The sequence below is a fragment of the Dermacentor andersoni genome, chromosome 1 (genome assembly GCF_023375885.2).
Source record: "Dermacentor andersoni chromosome 1, qqDerAnde1_hic_scaffold, whole genome shotgun sequence".
NCBI classification, from domain to species: domain Eukaryota; kingdom Metazoa; phylum Arthropoda; class Arachnida; order Ixodida; family Ixodidae; genus Dermacentor; species Dermacentor andersoni.
The window spans coordinates 331618666-331635856 of record NC_092814.1 but is presented as its reverse complement, the minus strand read 5'-3'; the positions used below and the strand labels follow the sequence as shown (position 1 = coordinate 331635856).

General features: G+C 44.1%; 1 protein-coding gene across 1 annotated transcript in view; it reads right to left on the bottom strand.

The window, feature by feature from the left end:
• LOC126516800 (uncharacterized) overlaps positions 1–17191 on the bottom strand; it is a 68471-nt gene that overhangs the window by 45405 nt on the left and 5875 nt on the right. Inside the window, exons 2-4 of the mRNA XM_050166905.3 lie at positions 16990–17154; positions 9320–9535; positions 3814–3976 (exon numbers count right to left, since the gene is read on the bottom strand). Of these exons, the coding sequence (XP_050022862.1) occupies positions 3814–3976; positions 9320–9535; positions 16990–17027 (417 nt within the window). The 5' untranslated portion in view covers positions 17028–17154. The remainder of the gene's footprint in view (positions 1–3813; positions 3977–9319; positions 9536–16989; positions 17155–17191) is intronic.

The following is a 17191-nucleotide window of genomic DNA, read 5'->3' as shown; positions in this document are numbered from 1 at the left end:
ACGCACATTAAAGAAAGGCATGGCATATGGTCATGTTTGTGTTAAGCATTAATGCACTGGATTACAAAAAAGAAGCAGAGGGAAATCGCACGGTGAGAAGACCGATAAACATACAGTGCGATGCAACTTGAGAAACAATATTGAAATGTCCAAGAATTTAGAAGACAAAAAAAGATTGAATCGTCGCGACGGCACATCACAGTCGCCGTAGGCACCGAAGTCTTCATAACGAAATTATTTTTGAACAGTTCTGATAGCATCCATGCAACAATGGTTGCTAGTGTACTGTCAAATGCTCATATGCTGCGGCCTAAAGCTCACGGCATGGTGCGAAAACGCGTTCACAGCGAAAGCAAAACATGGTGTGTGGACATGCATGCAGACGCGCAGTCCGTCACTGTGAACCCGTGCGATCGCTGCATTGAGGCTTCATTCTGTTATGCCCCATTTGGTCATACAGACAGCCCACTAGAAGAACATATTTCACATAGTTTACTTTCAGCGCTTGCCTACCTTTCACGCAAGAAGCCGGTTCGGGAGACTCCATCGTGGCGACCGTGCGTAGTAGCGTTCGCTGTACGTATTCGGTAAAGAGATAGCGTCTGTAAATGATTCTGTTCTTTAAGTTTGCCCACGATTATTATATTGACAGTCAAAAACTTCCCTCGTTTTGAGAGTACCTACATAAATGTCCAGGAGGGCGGCCGCGTGGTGTTTTTATTGAGCGCTGTAAGCGAAACCTATTAGGAGCCCGCTTCTGACAGATGGCGACTCCGTAACTCATCGCCCCCAATATCCAATAATGTGGCATGGGAACATTGTAGTAAGATTTATGTTACCATAAAACATACACAAGCATTAAGGGTAAGATAGTGGCATGTTGTTACATTCTTGTATTAAAACTGGTAATGCTGTGAGTGGGTTCGACTGTGCTTCTTTCTGTCCAAATAAGATGTTTGAATGTTCCACAAACTGCAGCTTTAACTTGCGTCACTCCTGCATTTCGCAACAGAGCATGCAGTATACCTGGGCGCAATAGGTCAGTCGTAGACGCACATTTTGTGAGATGAAGTGTGGCCAAAATTATTAACGGATTATTTCACTAAGTCATTCTAAAATTCATGTGAGATAAAGGGTTCTTTTTGTTGAATGTGCTTAGCCAGTTCTTATGTGAGCAGTATGTTGCACAATCTTTACAATGAAGTGACCTGTACAATGAAGGATTTTGGAGGCCCAATCACTCCATTATAACGGTGTTCAGCTATACTCACAATGAAAGTAGCTAGGAAATTTTTCACACACTAATGTTACAGAAAGAAGTACAGTGTAACCTCATTAATACATTATAGGGAAAAAAAAACAAGAAAACCTTACTAACTGGGAATACATACGATCCAAAGTTACCAAAAAATTCGACACAGAACTGTAGTTAGTACTACATAATGCGAAGTGTGTGAATTATTGCAGCACGAGACATCAACACGTGCCTATCTCGTGGAGCCCAAGCGGTGACAGGTAGATTGATGAAACACACATTTTGCAGCTTCGGCAAGCTTATGTTCATGCTCCTCGAATTTGGCCTGGCTAAGGGACTTGTTTGGGCAGAGCATTTTGGCGGGAAGTTTTGACGTGCCCACTCTATGAGATTCACTGCAGCATGAGCTGCCAATGCACATAGAGTTCGTGGGGCTCAAGCGACCCCTGATGCATGTTATTGTTCAGCGATGGGAATTAAACAAAATCGAGCTGGTGGGTAACGCCGGAATACGATGCCACCAGAATGAAACATGACACTCACTTAGTAATGTCTGCAGCAGGGAACAGTAGCACATTTGGGTTATTGCCTATTAAAAGCATGCATGTGATGTGTGGTGCGCGACATGGTGCGGCGATCGCGACGGTCAAGAGCAGACGACACTGAGTGCACGCGCGTCGAGGTGGAAGAAGGAAAACAACGACGACGAAGAGTGTCCGGCACGAGAACGCGCGGCGCATGAAAGACAACTAAAAGAAGAAAAGCCTCACCAATCAAGAAAGACCACGGAGCGTCGGGCAGCCAATCCGAAAATGCCAAATCGGCCAGACCAAAAGAAAAAGCGTGGTGTGCTGGCAGAAGGGGGGGACACGCAAGGGGGACACGCAAGAGGACACGCAGGGAGACGCCGGGGAGATGCCAGGAGAGTCCCAGGAAGCAACGGCAGGAGGAGGTCAACCACCGGAGCGGGCGTTGAAGACGGGCCGTCGGGTTCCGGACCCGAGCCCACCAGGACTTCACCCGACCGGGGCCTCCTGCCAACCTGTTCCTGTGCGTCGCCCGTCTACCTGAGCGTGCCGTCAGCTCCTCAAGGCCGGTGAGCTTTTGCGCCAGTGGGCAGGACGAGAACAGTCTGGCTTCGGGCCCGAGTTCTACGCCAGCTGCCCGGCCAGAACGCCACCCCCGTCTGCCGTGCCGCCTGCTGCCCGAGGCCGGCGTTCGAGCTTCCGTGCCCGTGGGCGAGACGGGAACAGTCGGGCTACGGGCCCGAGTTCTACGCCAGCTGCCTGGCCAGAACGTCGACGCCGCCTGCTCCTGCCACCCAGCCGCCAGCGTTACCTCGCCTCGCCAGAGCTGGTGCGCTCCCGGCGCCCGGTCGGTCAGCTTACGCCGCAACCTTTGGTGAGACCGGCGCCACTCCTTCTGCCAGCTTCTCACCGCGTTGCCGCGTCGAGACTGCGACGCGTCCCCGCCCGGGGACGCGTCCCAGCCCGGACTCGCGCCCTCGTTAAAGCCCTATGTGTGTTCCTTACTGCAATGTCCGCTTGAGTGTTTATTTTATGCATGCTTTCTATTTCTTTCTAATTGCTTTATGCCTCTTTAGTTTGATTAAAAGTCTTTGTGTGTGTGTTCAAACCAACGGCTTTGTCCTCAATTGGGTTGTCGGAGGCTCCGCCTAAGAGAACCGTTAAAACATTGAGAACACGAACCTTTGCCCCCATAAGTGGGTCATCACAATGCAATACGCTTCTTACTTCACATGCGCTGCGACAGATAGGTGAAGATGCCTAGTGCACTGGGTTGGCAGCAAAATCTGTGAATGGCGACATGCGACGACTCCCAAGGAGACTTGCTGGTACCGAAATAAGAAACTGAGTGCGTGGTGCCATTTTAACATGACACGAGCAGGTGAGTTCTGCGATGAAGCTGACACTGCGGGCACCTACTGTTCTCAATCGTGCATGCCTCGCATCTTTTCTTCTTTACATGGGGTCTAACATCCGGAAAATGTGTCATACGATCGCAGTTTGGTGGCATACTGAATGGTGGTGCCGAAAGATCTTGTTTTCTAAGAATATATTAACTGGTAAAAAAGAAGCGTAACTGTATAAGGGAATTTTTTGCTTTCTTGATTGCGAACACTGCACTGGGAAATCATACGAAATGGGATCATACCAATGAGGTTCTACTGTAATAACTTAAAATCAAGGCTTAAATATACTTGTGAATTATGGTGCTGCCAAAATATACTAAATATACTGCCTAGTTTGAGAACAACTGAGGAACAAACAAAAAAAAGGTACTGAATGGAGTATGTTGACAAGGATCTAGCATGTGCTGTGCAACATACGGTTATTCTGCAATACAAGACAATGTCAGTTTCTTGTTATACATAAAGCGTGCACGAGACAAGGCTTTAAACAAAATCATGACAATTTACAATAACTTTCCTTCCCAATAAAGCGTAAATTTACACATAGACATATTACATTATGAAAATCTCAAGACAAAAATGTTAATCAGTAAAACAAAATGCTCGTGCTCTACTCATACTGTACCTGTTTGTAGTCAATGTGTGTGAAGATGTCAAAGAAGCGCTCTACATATGACCGGAAGTCATCATCAGTGGCAAACTCGCCCTCATCAGAGAGGTCTCCAAGAAATATGACCACATGTGGCTTGAAGTAGTCATTGGCCAGGGCAAATGTTTTGCTGATGTACCTGCAATTGCAAAGCCAAGACATTCAAAGTTTCTAGTGACTTACGTTAACTACTCCTAATATACACTGCTGAAAGCCACAAGTACATATCAGCCTATGTACAAGTCAGTTATAATCACAATTATGTAATTATAAAAATATCACTGCTTTTAGGCAAAACCAAGGCTTGGCTAAAATCAATGCTTTAGTCACATTTCTTGACCATGAACCCCCCCCCCCCCTCCCCCGCCCAAAAAAAAAAAGGATTCTGAGGAGCCCTGAGGGGTTCAAAGTATCACAGATACATGCTAAGAAGTAAAAATATAGTGCTCGTAACACTACAGGCACAAGTAATAGAAAATATTGAAAGTGATTAATCATACAACCTCTCTGCTCAAAGCAAACCTACAAGCGCATGTCCACAAGCTAAAATAAAGAACAAAACTCAGCATGAACACTGAATTAGCAATGACTGGCCAATGCACACTCATGCGTGGCACCAGTGAAAGAACCAAAAGTCTCGATGCAGTGCTGAAGGGTGAGCTTTTGCACTGTTCAGCCAATCATAACAAAATTTTGTAGGATGATTTACCTTCTTGTCGTTAGAATACGTTTTAAATTTCATTACTTTGACACAAACAGAAGGAAAGTTATGGTCATCATATTGAGCAGTTGAGTGTGTCAGCTTAAAGGGGTCCTGAAGGTCAGCGTAATTAATGAAGAGAGTAGGGCTAGTTGGTGATGATGCAATTGATTACAGTTACAAGTTACTGTCTCAAGAATGTAATGAAAAAATTACTCAAAAGTAATAGATTGCTTCTATGTTATTTTCCTCTGAACAATTAAAGTGGTCCTGAACCACCCCTCGAGCTTGCGTGAAGAAACGCAGTCCACAGATAGCATACACTGCTGTGAACATCTCAGCCAAATTTTGCAGCTGTGCGCAAGGTGACTGCAAAATTTTCTCTCAAACACTCTCTTTTCAACAGAAGCCCGCTCCTCACTATTTTCTGGATGCTTCATTTCGTAATAGAGCAGATTCCCATACGTGGTTGGTATTGGCCAATAGCTGACATAGATCAAGAAGGTTGTTTGGATCAGTGTACTTCTTCCTACTGTTACTGCATATATTCATTGATGCAGTTTAGTAAACAGACTGTAAGAGAAAATCTGTTTTCAAATTTTGATAATCACGTACTTCCAGAAAAAGTGGACTATCATCTTCTCAGGTTTAGCCGCAGCTGCCCGTGTAGGAATTAAACTTTTGCCACCTTGCTTATCAGTGTTGTAGCCATCAGGCAAAGCTAATTTCGACTATTATTGAATACCCAACTAGCCTCAAACCACGGGAAACTTAAGTTCAGACAACATGCACGCTTGCCAGTGCGTGCTCACTCCTGGCCGCTCCTGGTTAGATGCCTTGGCAGGCTTTGCTTCATAATGAGTTATTGATGGCACTTCAAAATTGCACAAGTTGGATGTGCCAACTATGCGTCGGTCAAGTTGGTGCAGGAAAAAGCATGCCCGCACTACGAAGCACAGCCGGACTGGAGCATATGAGTATGAGTGTGCATCGAGGCCCTGTCGCACACAATGCAAATGCTGCACATATGCACTACAGTTGCATGTAGCTGCGGTCAGCTGCGTAGCGTAGATACTGCGGTCGTTGCCGGGGGTCGCGACCAGTCTGCTGGCTGAGTGGACGGCGGCTTGCTGAGGACAACTGCGTTTGGCTATGTTTGGCGCATTGTAGGCACCAGAATCAGAAGTAGTGGCCTCTACATGAACATCCAAAATCAAATTTGAACTGCACGCCATGGTGATGTGCAGTAGGCAGAACGTTGTGGGCATGCCCCACTGAACTGTAGCCTTCGCAGTGCAAAGCATTGAAGGAAGGTCTCATATTCGACCTTTGATTGCCAATAACTCCGCTTCTTCTGAATGCATTGAAGTAAATTTCACGGCAAAGTATTGCTGAAACAGTCTATTTTAACTTCAAATGCATTTCTCGACTTTGAGGAAAAGTGGTTCAGGGCCCTTTTAAAAAACTATCATTTCCAAAATAATTGACATATAATAATTATTTTTGAACAGAAATCTTCTAGGTGTTCTATAATGTATATTATGGGCAGCCACTCTTTTTTTTTTTTTTTTTTTAATTCTACTTCTGTAAAGATCCTGCCACTTAAAAACCAAGCTTTTCTTGTTGGGTAGTCAGCATATGTCAATATCTGATATTTTCATTGTGTTAGAAGAAATAAAGAAACCTAAAATGTACCTTACCTTGTTCTTGGCAAAATTTCACTCTAGAAAGCATATTGAAAGCAGCTTTTGGCAAAGGAGTTCGGAAACTATAGTTTTCCTAAAAATGTTGCTTGGACAAAAAGTGCTCTTCAGTTGTGACACAGAAAGCACAAAATGCAAACAAAAGTGTGAACTCTGTACTAAAGAACACTGGTGCAGTGACTCTCCAAATGCAACCAAATGCAAGCAGGCACCGAACACCACCCACTGTTGTACTGCACACTGGCAGTCCAAAATGAAGGAATTTCTTCAATCTCTTAGCTTTTAGTTCTGCAGAACTAAACACGAACTCTGTCATGTACTTTCCTCCACCTTGCGGGCTGCAAGGTGGAGGAAAGTACATGACAGAGTAAAAATTGTCATGCACCTGAATTGCAGCACGTAACTACAACAGAAACCCAAGTGGGTTTCTGGGAAACTTGTTTGGCTTTCCTTTGGAGCTTTGTTCTACGATTCAGGCGAATGACAAAAATTTTTTCCCTTTCATGCTCTTTTCTTTTGTTACATTGCCTTCCTCTGTCTACATCTTTCACACAGAACTTCTATAGATATTGATCACAGGCAACAGCTGGCTGTGACAAGGCAAGTTTGTGCATCTGATAACCCAGAAACTGGTCTATTAATTTCTCATCATCCTCCGTGTTGAGTGGCTGATTTTGGCAACAACAACAATGTAGCACAGTGTGATCTAATGCTGACGGACGAAAAGGATGGAAGAATTAACGAATAATTAAATAGTATGGCTTCTTCTGCAACAGCCTGGCCTCAGTGAGCAAAGATTACTGTATAGACTCGTGTAAGGGCTGCACGGCCAAATTGCCAGCCCAACATTTCGAAAAACAAATTTCCAACTGAAAAGCAAGCATGTTCAGTGCACGAATGTTACATGCACATCGGAGAATTTTCGTTCACTGCATACTTCTGCGTGCCGCCACTAGATGGCGAGAGCTGCGCATCAACCTCTGATGCAATGGTACATCCGGGGATCTGGGCTGTGCACAATTTTGACCAAAAGCTTCAGTCCCTTGTGTGGGGTCTCAAATGTGCTCTTGGGAAAAAGGAATGACAACACAGCAATGCAGACTATCACAAGGGCATTTAGTGTACCTTTCATACACCAATGCCAGCTAGTAGAATTACCACCAATAGGACATGCTGACAGGCACGGACAAATCGAGGAAGTCCAACTCACCACGACAGGATATTGAGTGAATATGTTCACCCCCATGCTGGACACCAATGCCTCAATGTTCATGTGTACAGTCGACCCCTTCTTTAACAGTAACGCACGAGCGGTGACGGGCCGGCCGGTCAGCGCCTTCTAACCGCGCGGAGCAATGAGATCAGCAAGAGTAGCGCTTGCGCACCACGTTCACTGGAAGCTGTTATCTCCGATAAGCCGGGGAGCTTGCACCAAGTTAATCGTGCCAGGGGCTGTGTCGTGCTGGTGGGAAGAGCCTAGCAGATGAAACTTATGCTTCCAGTGTACTACTGTGCATGTGCTACTCTTGCTGATTTCGTCGCTTCGTGCTGTTAGAAGGCGCTGATCGGCCGGCCAGTCGACGCTCACGCAGTTCTGTTAGAGTTGATTGACTGTACAGTCACGCAAACGGTGGTGCATTCGAACGATGATGTTCGTCCATCCTGGTGTCCCGCTTCAAAGCCTTTCTTGGGACGGTTCCGCGAAGTGTGTTGGCCAAGGTGCGAGACGACTGTGCATGCCGCCGGCCCCAAGCCAAAGAGGCACAGGCTATACTTCCTTTTGCACTCGAGTAACCCTGCCGTTAGGTGGCATTAGCAGCAACACTCGTGCCATCTTTCGTACTAATCTGCAACTACACCAACCACCGGCTGTGCTCAGCTATGTGGGCAAGAGAGATTACAGGAGATGCAAGAGCCATGGCCATGCGGGGAGAACAACATCAGGGGATGTGTGAGAGTCAAGCGTTCCCACACGTGTAAGGGCAACACCTCTTCAAAATTGTGGAAAAAAAAATTGCAGCCCTTACACAAGTCTATACGGTAGTAAACAGCATGCCACTCCTATAAGTTGTCATTTTTTAGAAGCAGCATCAGCAGGTTGATATGTAACACCACACAAATGAAATAAGCCTATTTAGAATGCAGAAGGCACACTTCATGAAGAGAAAGGTGGGACAAACAAGCGGAGTGGAGTTAGGCGGCATGTGGTGATTGTGTGAAACAGTAATGGCAGTGTGTAATTTGTTTTTCTTTTTTGACGTACTATACTCACTGTGTTTAATGCAGTAAACAGAGCATTAAGCTCTGCACTACTGCAAAACTCAAAAACACTACAATGTATGATTTTACACTATATCAAGTGGCTCTGGTACTGCTGATGCCTCCCTAGTAAATCATAGTACAGGTATGATTATCTGCAGACAGAAGCTATAAAGCTACTCGAATTTTCATTAAAAAAAAACTCGGGCAGATCCAGTACACATGTTGGAATACATGTGAAGAGAAGCTTAAGTAAAGCGGTTAATTATATGCTTTACAACTAATGATGATGCATACAATTTGGTAAAGATAGGCGTATGCACAGAAAAGTACGACATGCATCAAGAAACAAATAGGGATTCTGGACGTCTTGTGCCACAGTGGGACATGCAGATTCTGGAGGATTGGCCCAGAACCCAGAGGCACATACTAAGTTGCTAAATCAAGGAAACCGTAAAATACAATTCACCATTCCATTAACAGATCGGTGTGTTTTAGATGCCTGTGAGCCGACATTACCTGTGCAGGTTTTATGCAGGAAGTTTTATGCAGGAGAGCTGGATGTGCATGGTCAGCATACAAAGCTTATACGAGTTACTTCGTGGGTACCTTCACATAGTCTTTGTATACATATCCACAAGTATATTTGGCAGGACAGCAGCCATGGTAAGCCATGATAAGGAAAGTCCAGGAGGGTTCACAAAGAACGCTTCACCTTAAAACGGGTGCATTAGTGCCTCATCTTGACAAAAAAGAAAACAACAGCCAGTGTTGTGGAGTGTGCTTGGCCCTGCAGGCTTAAACCCAATGTGCGACTCACCTATCAGCATCCCAGCGCTCAATGATGCCGAACAATCCAGGTGCAGTGTTGACACGCCCCAGCAACTGTGGGTCTGCCACCAACAGGAGCCTGGTGCCGATCCCAGCAGTCAGCGGGAGGTAGGGCCAGTTCCAGTAAGGTGCCACCAAGTACACGAGCCACTCGACAATTAATGCATAGCCCAGCAGCAGAAACAGGGCCACTCTGCAACGGCGCCTGTACCACCCAGCCCCGCGTGCGGCACAATAGTCAAGAGCAGTTCACGAAATGACAAGCAGTACGGGGAGGGGGGCTCACTGACACAAGAAAGTTGCCCAAAGAATGTGACCTAGGATTGTTGGTCATTCATGTGCAGTTGAAATAGCATGTGCAAGCATAAATTGTATAAGCTACCAACCTGTTGCCCTGAATAAGAAAGTCAATTGTTTTTAAATACCATAGCCCGTGCACGATAGAGAGGAGAAAAGATAACAGTATCAGTAAATGTTTATCTTGTTTTGGTGTACGGTATAAAAACTTTATTGGCAAAATAGAGATTTTCAGTGCCTTAGCTTCCACAGTCATTTGATTCCTGAGTTGATTTCCTTACGTTGTACCACATGCTGCTTTGCTACGACAGCAGGTTAGCTATGCTGACAGGTTTCTGCAAGTGTTACATTTTGTCACAAACGGCTGATGTCCCTAAGTGCCCTCCATCCCACGAGGAAGACATTTGGCTCAAGAACCTGTCCTACGGCCCCTTTCTTGGCATATCTTTGGCGCATACCTTCCTTTTTTTCTTTTTCCTGCCACCCCCCCATTCACAACACTGGTGCTATCGGGGTGTTCTTTTCTTGCGACTACGGAATGCAATAGGATGCTAGTATGTGATGTCAGTACAGAAGTGTGAAGGAACTTTTTGGCTGTGCTGGCAGTTGACCTTTGGACCTCAATAGGTGCGGTCGTTGAAGGGGTATGCGTGCTCGCAGCAGCGACAGCAGTGGGTCAGTATCCACGAGGAGTGTGGTCACCCGTTTCACAGGTTTATCATTGTCGTCGACCCAAGTCCCCAGTCCACCTTCAACATCGAGTCAGCTCCTGTATGCAAGAATTAGCGGACGGACAATTTGATGGTCCATGCAGAACTTCTTCTTTTGTTCTGTTTTTCATGTATAATTTTGACTAGAATAGTGAAAGCTGCATCGCACCATACGTAGGCCTAGTCCTGCTTCTCCACGTGGTGCAGGTAACCCTTTCTTAGACTTCTATAAAGCCAAATTTTTTTTCTCTTTCATACATGTAATTCACTGCCTTCCATCTCGTAGAATATTTTGTCTTTATTTTCTTTCTCTTATGTAGAGTGCATTTCTATCTCTTCCTTTGTTTATAGATCTCGCTCTGTTTTATTTAATCACCGTAAATACTCGCGCATAAGCTGCACCCGTGTATAGCTCGCACCCCCTGCTTTCGAATGCCAAAATACCCACGCCAAAAACGTGCCTAGTCCCACAAAGTGCTACAAGATGGCCCCAGTTAGTTTTTCCTACTCACTGCATACTATTATAATCATCGTTGCACATAGACCCAACAGAAGCTCAGCTGAAGGCTCAGCTGGCCAACTGCCGAACGGACTTGGCCATGATTCCTGGTGGCTTGACAAGCGTGCTGCAACCACTCGATGTTTGCGTAAACTGGCCATTCAAGACAGAATTTCGGCAGTGCTACACCAAGTGGATGGCCACAGGCAACCACAAAACAACTCCAACAGGGCGACTGAAGTGAGCGTCTCTTCAGCAAGTGTGCAGTTGGATTCTGGATGCGTGGCATTCCATGTAGGTGGGCACCATTGCAAAGAGCTTTAGAGTCACGGGGGTATCAAATGCCATGGATGGCACAGAGGACAACTGGCTTTGGGAGCACGCCGATGAGGCGAGCTCGTCCGACAGTGGTGAGAGTGCCGATAAGCTGAGCTCGTCCGAGAGTGATTAGCTTGAAAGCGGTGATAAATAGTGAAACAAAATGTGGATATCGGTCACCAGTTTTTTTTAATTATCTGACAGTAGTTTTTAATTATCAGCAGTAGTTTTTTTAATTATCTGACACAGTTACACTACAGTGTGTTAATGTGTAGCTATAGGCCTGATTCGTGTATAACCTGCACCCAAGAAAAGTTGATGAAAAGAAAATGCAGCATATACACGAGTATATATGGTAAATGCTTTTTCTGTTCTCAATTATGCAAATACCTGTGTCCATTCTGAGTTTCTGTCATTCTTCGAAGCATAGATAGCGATAGCAAAGTATTAGCCAACTACATGAAGTAAGGTTCGTAGCTTTATAGGCCATATAAAGTGCAGTGAACATTTGTTTACGAACTAAGCAAGCTGGTGCTACATGTGCATAGACAAACAAACATAGCTCACTCAATGACTGTGAGCAGTTGCTGTCACAACGCTGGCATGATGAAGAGCACCGGCAGCGAGGAGCGAATTTTTTGTGCTGCCTGTTACTTCACTGGATCTCTAAAACTTGAGATTATGTGACTTACAACACTGGGCACGCATGAAGCCACTAGCCATCTTGGCTCACCATTAATCTTTGTACCCACCAGTGCACAGACTATCTCCAAGATATGGCACGCAGGCCACATATGTGCTCAGTTGTGCAGACAGCCATGTGTAGCCATGACCAGGCTGGAGAAAGGCGCATGCTTGATCATGTGACATTGAACATAAAGTGCACATCAAGCCACCATCCTTCTTGGCTAACCCTCGCATGCTTGCCAATGTGCTGCCAGCATAAGGTGTTTGGGCCGCTCATTCTTACTGCATTTGGCCTTTATATGGTACTAGTGGCAAAAATTTGCCTGGAGTGTCCATATAATTGCTATTGCAATTATAAAACCGGTTAAACTGCATTTTTTCCAAAAATGCAATGTAGTTATCTTTTTCCTTACTAGTGGCTGTGTACAATTTACCAATTATCAATGGGGCATCACACATCATAAGAGATGGTAGCTTATTTTCACAAAGGCGAAGCTAATCCTGCCTTGGGTATATGTAATTTTCTCTATTACAAAAGCTATGTTCTACAAAGAAGTCATGCATTGGAAATCTTGCAGCTCCAATGTAACACTTTAGCCCGACTCCATATTTGCCTTTTGTGTTTCTTTAAAGAGCCCCTCACCAGGCCCCATTGCAAATTTTTGTTATACACAGGAGGCTGTATGGTGCCATCTAGGGAGAATTTTACAGAAATAATTTTTAAAATCTGTTCATAATTGGAGGAGATAGAAGAAATTGAACTGTCCTGCTACCATGCCGTCAGGAGGTGAGCATTACTCTCAACAGAGACTCCCTCCCTCTTTGCCTTGGCTAGAGTCTGTAAGCAGCGTTCCTTCCCTGCCTTCTCCCATATGCAGCCTTCCTTTCGAACTTTCAACCGCTTTCATTCCACAGGCCCGTTTAATACTTTGCATGCACGATCGCCAGAGCATGATCTATGCATTGCACTTGTTTGTTTGCAATGCTAAAACCTGGTGAGGGTACCTTTAACCCCTTAAGTGCTTTGGATTAGCTTGGCTCATCAATGCAACACTGTTTAATTTTGCTTTAGACAAGCTCAGCTTGTCAACAGCAATAATCCCATTTTCAAAGCGATTTGAACAAACTAAGCACATCCACTTAGTCTTTTTCTTCCTTCTACTAAACAGACTGCTGCGGTGCAAGCATTTGAAATCCGTGTTTATTTTGCTCTTTTTTGTTTTACTACAAAGATGTCAGAACTTTTTCAGCGTCTCGAAGGCCGCATTGATTCAACCTTCACGTTCTACAACATAGATGGCAGCCATTTCATCAGCACTAGAGGGGCGCATTTATTGCAGTATTTGTTTGCTACTAAATAGATGGCAGCAGCACTTTGAGGAGGATAACAGTCAAAGACCACATTTTTTGGAATTGTGCACTTCTTGCGCCTTTTGGCAGATTTGGAATGATGGCCTCTGCCACTGACAGCTCGCATGTGAATTGCGTGTGCCAACATAAGCTGCTGCTAGACTCTGACAGTGAAAGTGAGAGTGAAAGTGATGCACTGGAGTTTCGTTCGTCGAGCTAAGAAGATGATGATAGTGTTCACATTGCTTCTTCTCCCGAAAGTAATGATTTGGAAAGCAAAAACAACATTGACTTGGCTCGACAGTGGTGCAGTGTTTTCATGCTTAAAACATGAAGCGAATTGGTTGAAAAAGCTTTAGAAGGGTTTTCAATGGTGTGAAGTTTGAAAATAAACTATAATGAAAAAAAAAAAGAACAAGGTGCCTTTTGATTAAAATAATAAAGCACTTATTGAAAGAAGTATTGACACAAGATCTCCCTTTTTCTTTTTTGAAGCAACGAGGCAGTTAACAGCCTGATAATCATGGTATAAAATCTCAGCATATGAGACTAATTTTTTATGACGCTTTCAAAATAAACGTCAACTACAGTGTGGCTTAGTGGGTCAAAGAAATGTCATGGCAGCTGCAGAGGTGTTCATGCGGCATCACAAGCCACCCACCAGGTCCAGATTAATGAACTTGCGTGCCCAGAGCTACTGGCCCCTATGAGAAGCCCATTCTCCCACAGCTAGAGAGTTAATAGTGGTTGCTTTTCTATATTGTCTCTATACTCTTTGTCTCACTTTCTTGTCCCATTCCTTGCAATGTTTTTGATTTTAGAACTATGTACCAACTAGCCCAACATCAAATTATCCAAAAGAAATGGGGTTTAGGGCTGCACCCTCCTCAATCTGGTGCTGCTGAAGACTGACTGATTGATTTCTGGGGTTTTACGTGTTGAACAATCTCTTCTGCCACCAAATACAGCCTTCCATTCTTGCTCACTCAGTGCTTCCTCACATTTTGACATAGGATAAGAAAGGCCACAGGGAAGGGTGAGAAGGATGCTCCATATTTCCAGAGAGACGACAGCCACGACCTCTCTAATCAAAGCTTATCCTGTGTACAGAGAATAGATTGTGCTGTGCAGGATGGTGCGACACACTAAATTTTTGGCAGCATGGGGAGTCCCAATACCCATACAACTGGGTCAACCTGTGTGTTCAGCAGCTTGCGACACCATGTTTAATTATAAGCTGCAATTGCTATTATGACTATGCCTTCAACCCACAAAACTCCACTCCACTTTGCATTCATTTTGAACTGCACAAAAAAAAAAAAAAACACAACTTTTATTTGACACAAGCTGGAGAAATGGGAGCTTTTCAAGGATAATCATCTGGCAACTACCTATTTAAAATGAAAAAGAAAAGAAAAAGAAAGACAGAAATAAAGAAGTTTTTTTATTCTTTAATGGTATCCATGACCAACTACACCAGTGTGCACTGAGACGCCCTGGTGCAAGGATTATTAGACGAAATGGCGCACCAGGGTGCCTTTGTGTGCACCAGTGCAGTTTGTCGAGGATGCCATAAGACAAGTAGTGTAATCAAGTACTTCTTCCTTGCCCTGGAAATCAACTAAGTGTACAAAGCATGTATTACTTAAAGGGACTGACAACCAATTTTTAAGGACCTAGTTTTTTATGGTGCAATGGAAAGCTCATCTTTGGTAGTATTTACATCTGCAGTGGTTACTTTCAAAAGCCCGTGGATATTTAGTAAGCAGAATTTTTCGATCTGAGCAGCCTCTAAAAAAGTAAAATTCCCTCCTCCAGCAATGCTGAGAAGTGAGAGTGATGTCGATAGCCTGCCTCGCAAATTGTGAAAGCTGCCCATCATTCTGCTTTCACAGAAGTGAGTGTAACTGTGGTTAACCACCTACATTTTAACTTTTTCAACCACTTTTGAAAATAAAAAGCTGGTGCAATAAGTTTGCATTGTTGTACAGACATTTCTCATATTTGTACCGTGTTTTTCCCAAAGTACACGCTTACGTCATGGCTGGCTGGACCCCGTCATAGTTGTTCTGTCGATACACGAGCCAAGCCAACTCATCGAAAATGAAGGCAAAGACGCCACTTTTCTGCTTACTACAAACGAAGGCTTATCTGCACACTGTAAGTCAAGAAAACCTTAAAATAAAAAGCATACTGCCTTTCAATACTAATAAAAAGACCAGGAACTGTGTATGCTAATAGAAGGTCACGTGGTGGGTCGCATGCAACATCATGTTTTCGTCGTGTGGGGTGCCAAAGGCAATTTTTTTGTGACTTTTAGTGATGAATTAAAAATACAAATCCACGTTTAATGAGAAAAAGATGGCTCGTTATGGCCACTATGATAGGGAATCATTCCATCAGCGGGGTTATCTCGATTCATGTTCTAGCTGTCTGTCCCTTTAAACAGCGACTCCCCAACAGAGACACTGCAGTGGCTATGGATCACAAATGAATGAGGAAACAACATATACGAAACGCTGGTACGACACATGGCACATTCTGTACAGCTAAGCCGAGTCCTACATCATATCCGCCATAAAAAACATTACAATCTGGCATACGCTTGCCTGTGAATAACTTTCTTTCTAGTACTACAATAAATGGGTAAATTATAGGACAAAGCAGAAATACCCATTTGATATTGTAATGGTATGCAGGAATGTAGCCAACTGAAGCAAAGGTAAAATACTTGTCTGCATGAACAAGGAGGTCTTTTGGAAGAACAGCTGTACAATGCCTTTTCCCCAGAGTCCTAAACAGAGCCTGCGTGTCATCTAACAACTGTGGTTGCAAAGTGCATAAGGATGCTGCCATTGTCACATTATAATGAGATCGGTCATAAGTTGACAATTTGGTAACACATAAATCAGGCACTATGACTCTACTGGAGAATATGAAAATGAGTCACCAATCTTTTTTTCTGTCTTGGTAATTCTAAGTCAGTGTACTTCCTCACAACAAAAACATGCTTCCCTGTGCCGAGACGCATAGACAACTACTACAGAAAATACCTTGGATAAAACCTTTCGTAATACAATTTCGTAAATTGTGGCAGTTTTCATTGCTGGAGGCCAGTAACAAAAACTTTTTTTCATAACTGTAATCTACTGGGTGACTGCCCCCCACATAATTCAGCATGAAAAGCACGATGAGGTTATGTTTGAGTATGAAAAAAGAAAAAAAAAAAAACTCATGAACTGAACATGAACAATTATTGAAAACGGCCATTAACCAACATTTTTTATAAATGTTTGCAGTCTGCAGGGCATTTTGTGGATGTGGCACATATTGTGAAATTGATATTCTGCCAATAAAGGAGGGTGGGTGATGGAATAGGCAATGACTCAAGATATTATGACAATTTCAATCACTTCAAAGTGAATATTTATGACTTTGTTTTTGCTCACAAACAAAACGGCTTTTGCACTTTTCTTGCGCTGGCTGCCACACATGAAAATCACTCAACAACACAGCCATCACAACCAAAGAGCAGCATGCAGAAAACCTGCACAGTATTAAGCAAGCCTAAAAGGATAAAACCAAGCTTCGCAAGATAAAAAAACTTATTAGGCAGCTACAGTTAACAAGCAGTGACACAGCGTTCAATACCATCTGGGCATCACAAAGTGTGCTGAGATCCAGCACCCGCAGTTAACTAAGCAAGGATTGGCACTACAGTGCAGACATCAGTGGCCCATCTAAAGGAGGGATAAACATTTCATGCCAGCGATTAATGAGTTAGTAAACGAGTCCAACCTCCTTGCAGCGTCTCTCCTAAGAGTGGGCTTGTCCATGCTTCTTCATTACGCTAGTCAGGCAAAGTTCATGCAAATGCATCTCCCAAATGCTGCAGCCTGTCTTGGTGACCTTGCACCATTGGCCTTACATGTTCCCACTTGTCTCACTGCATTGTTGCAGGGCCTGCAAAGGAAGAAGGAAGGTGTCACATCCAGGCTTT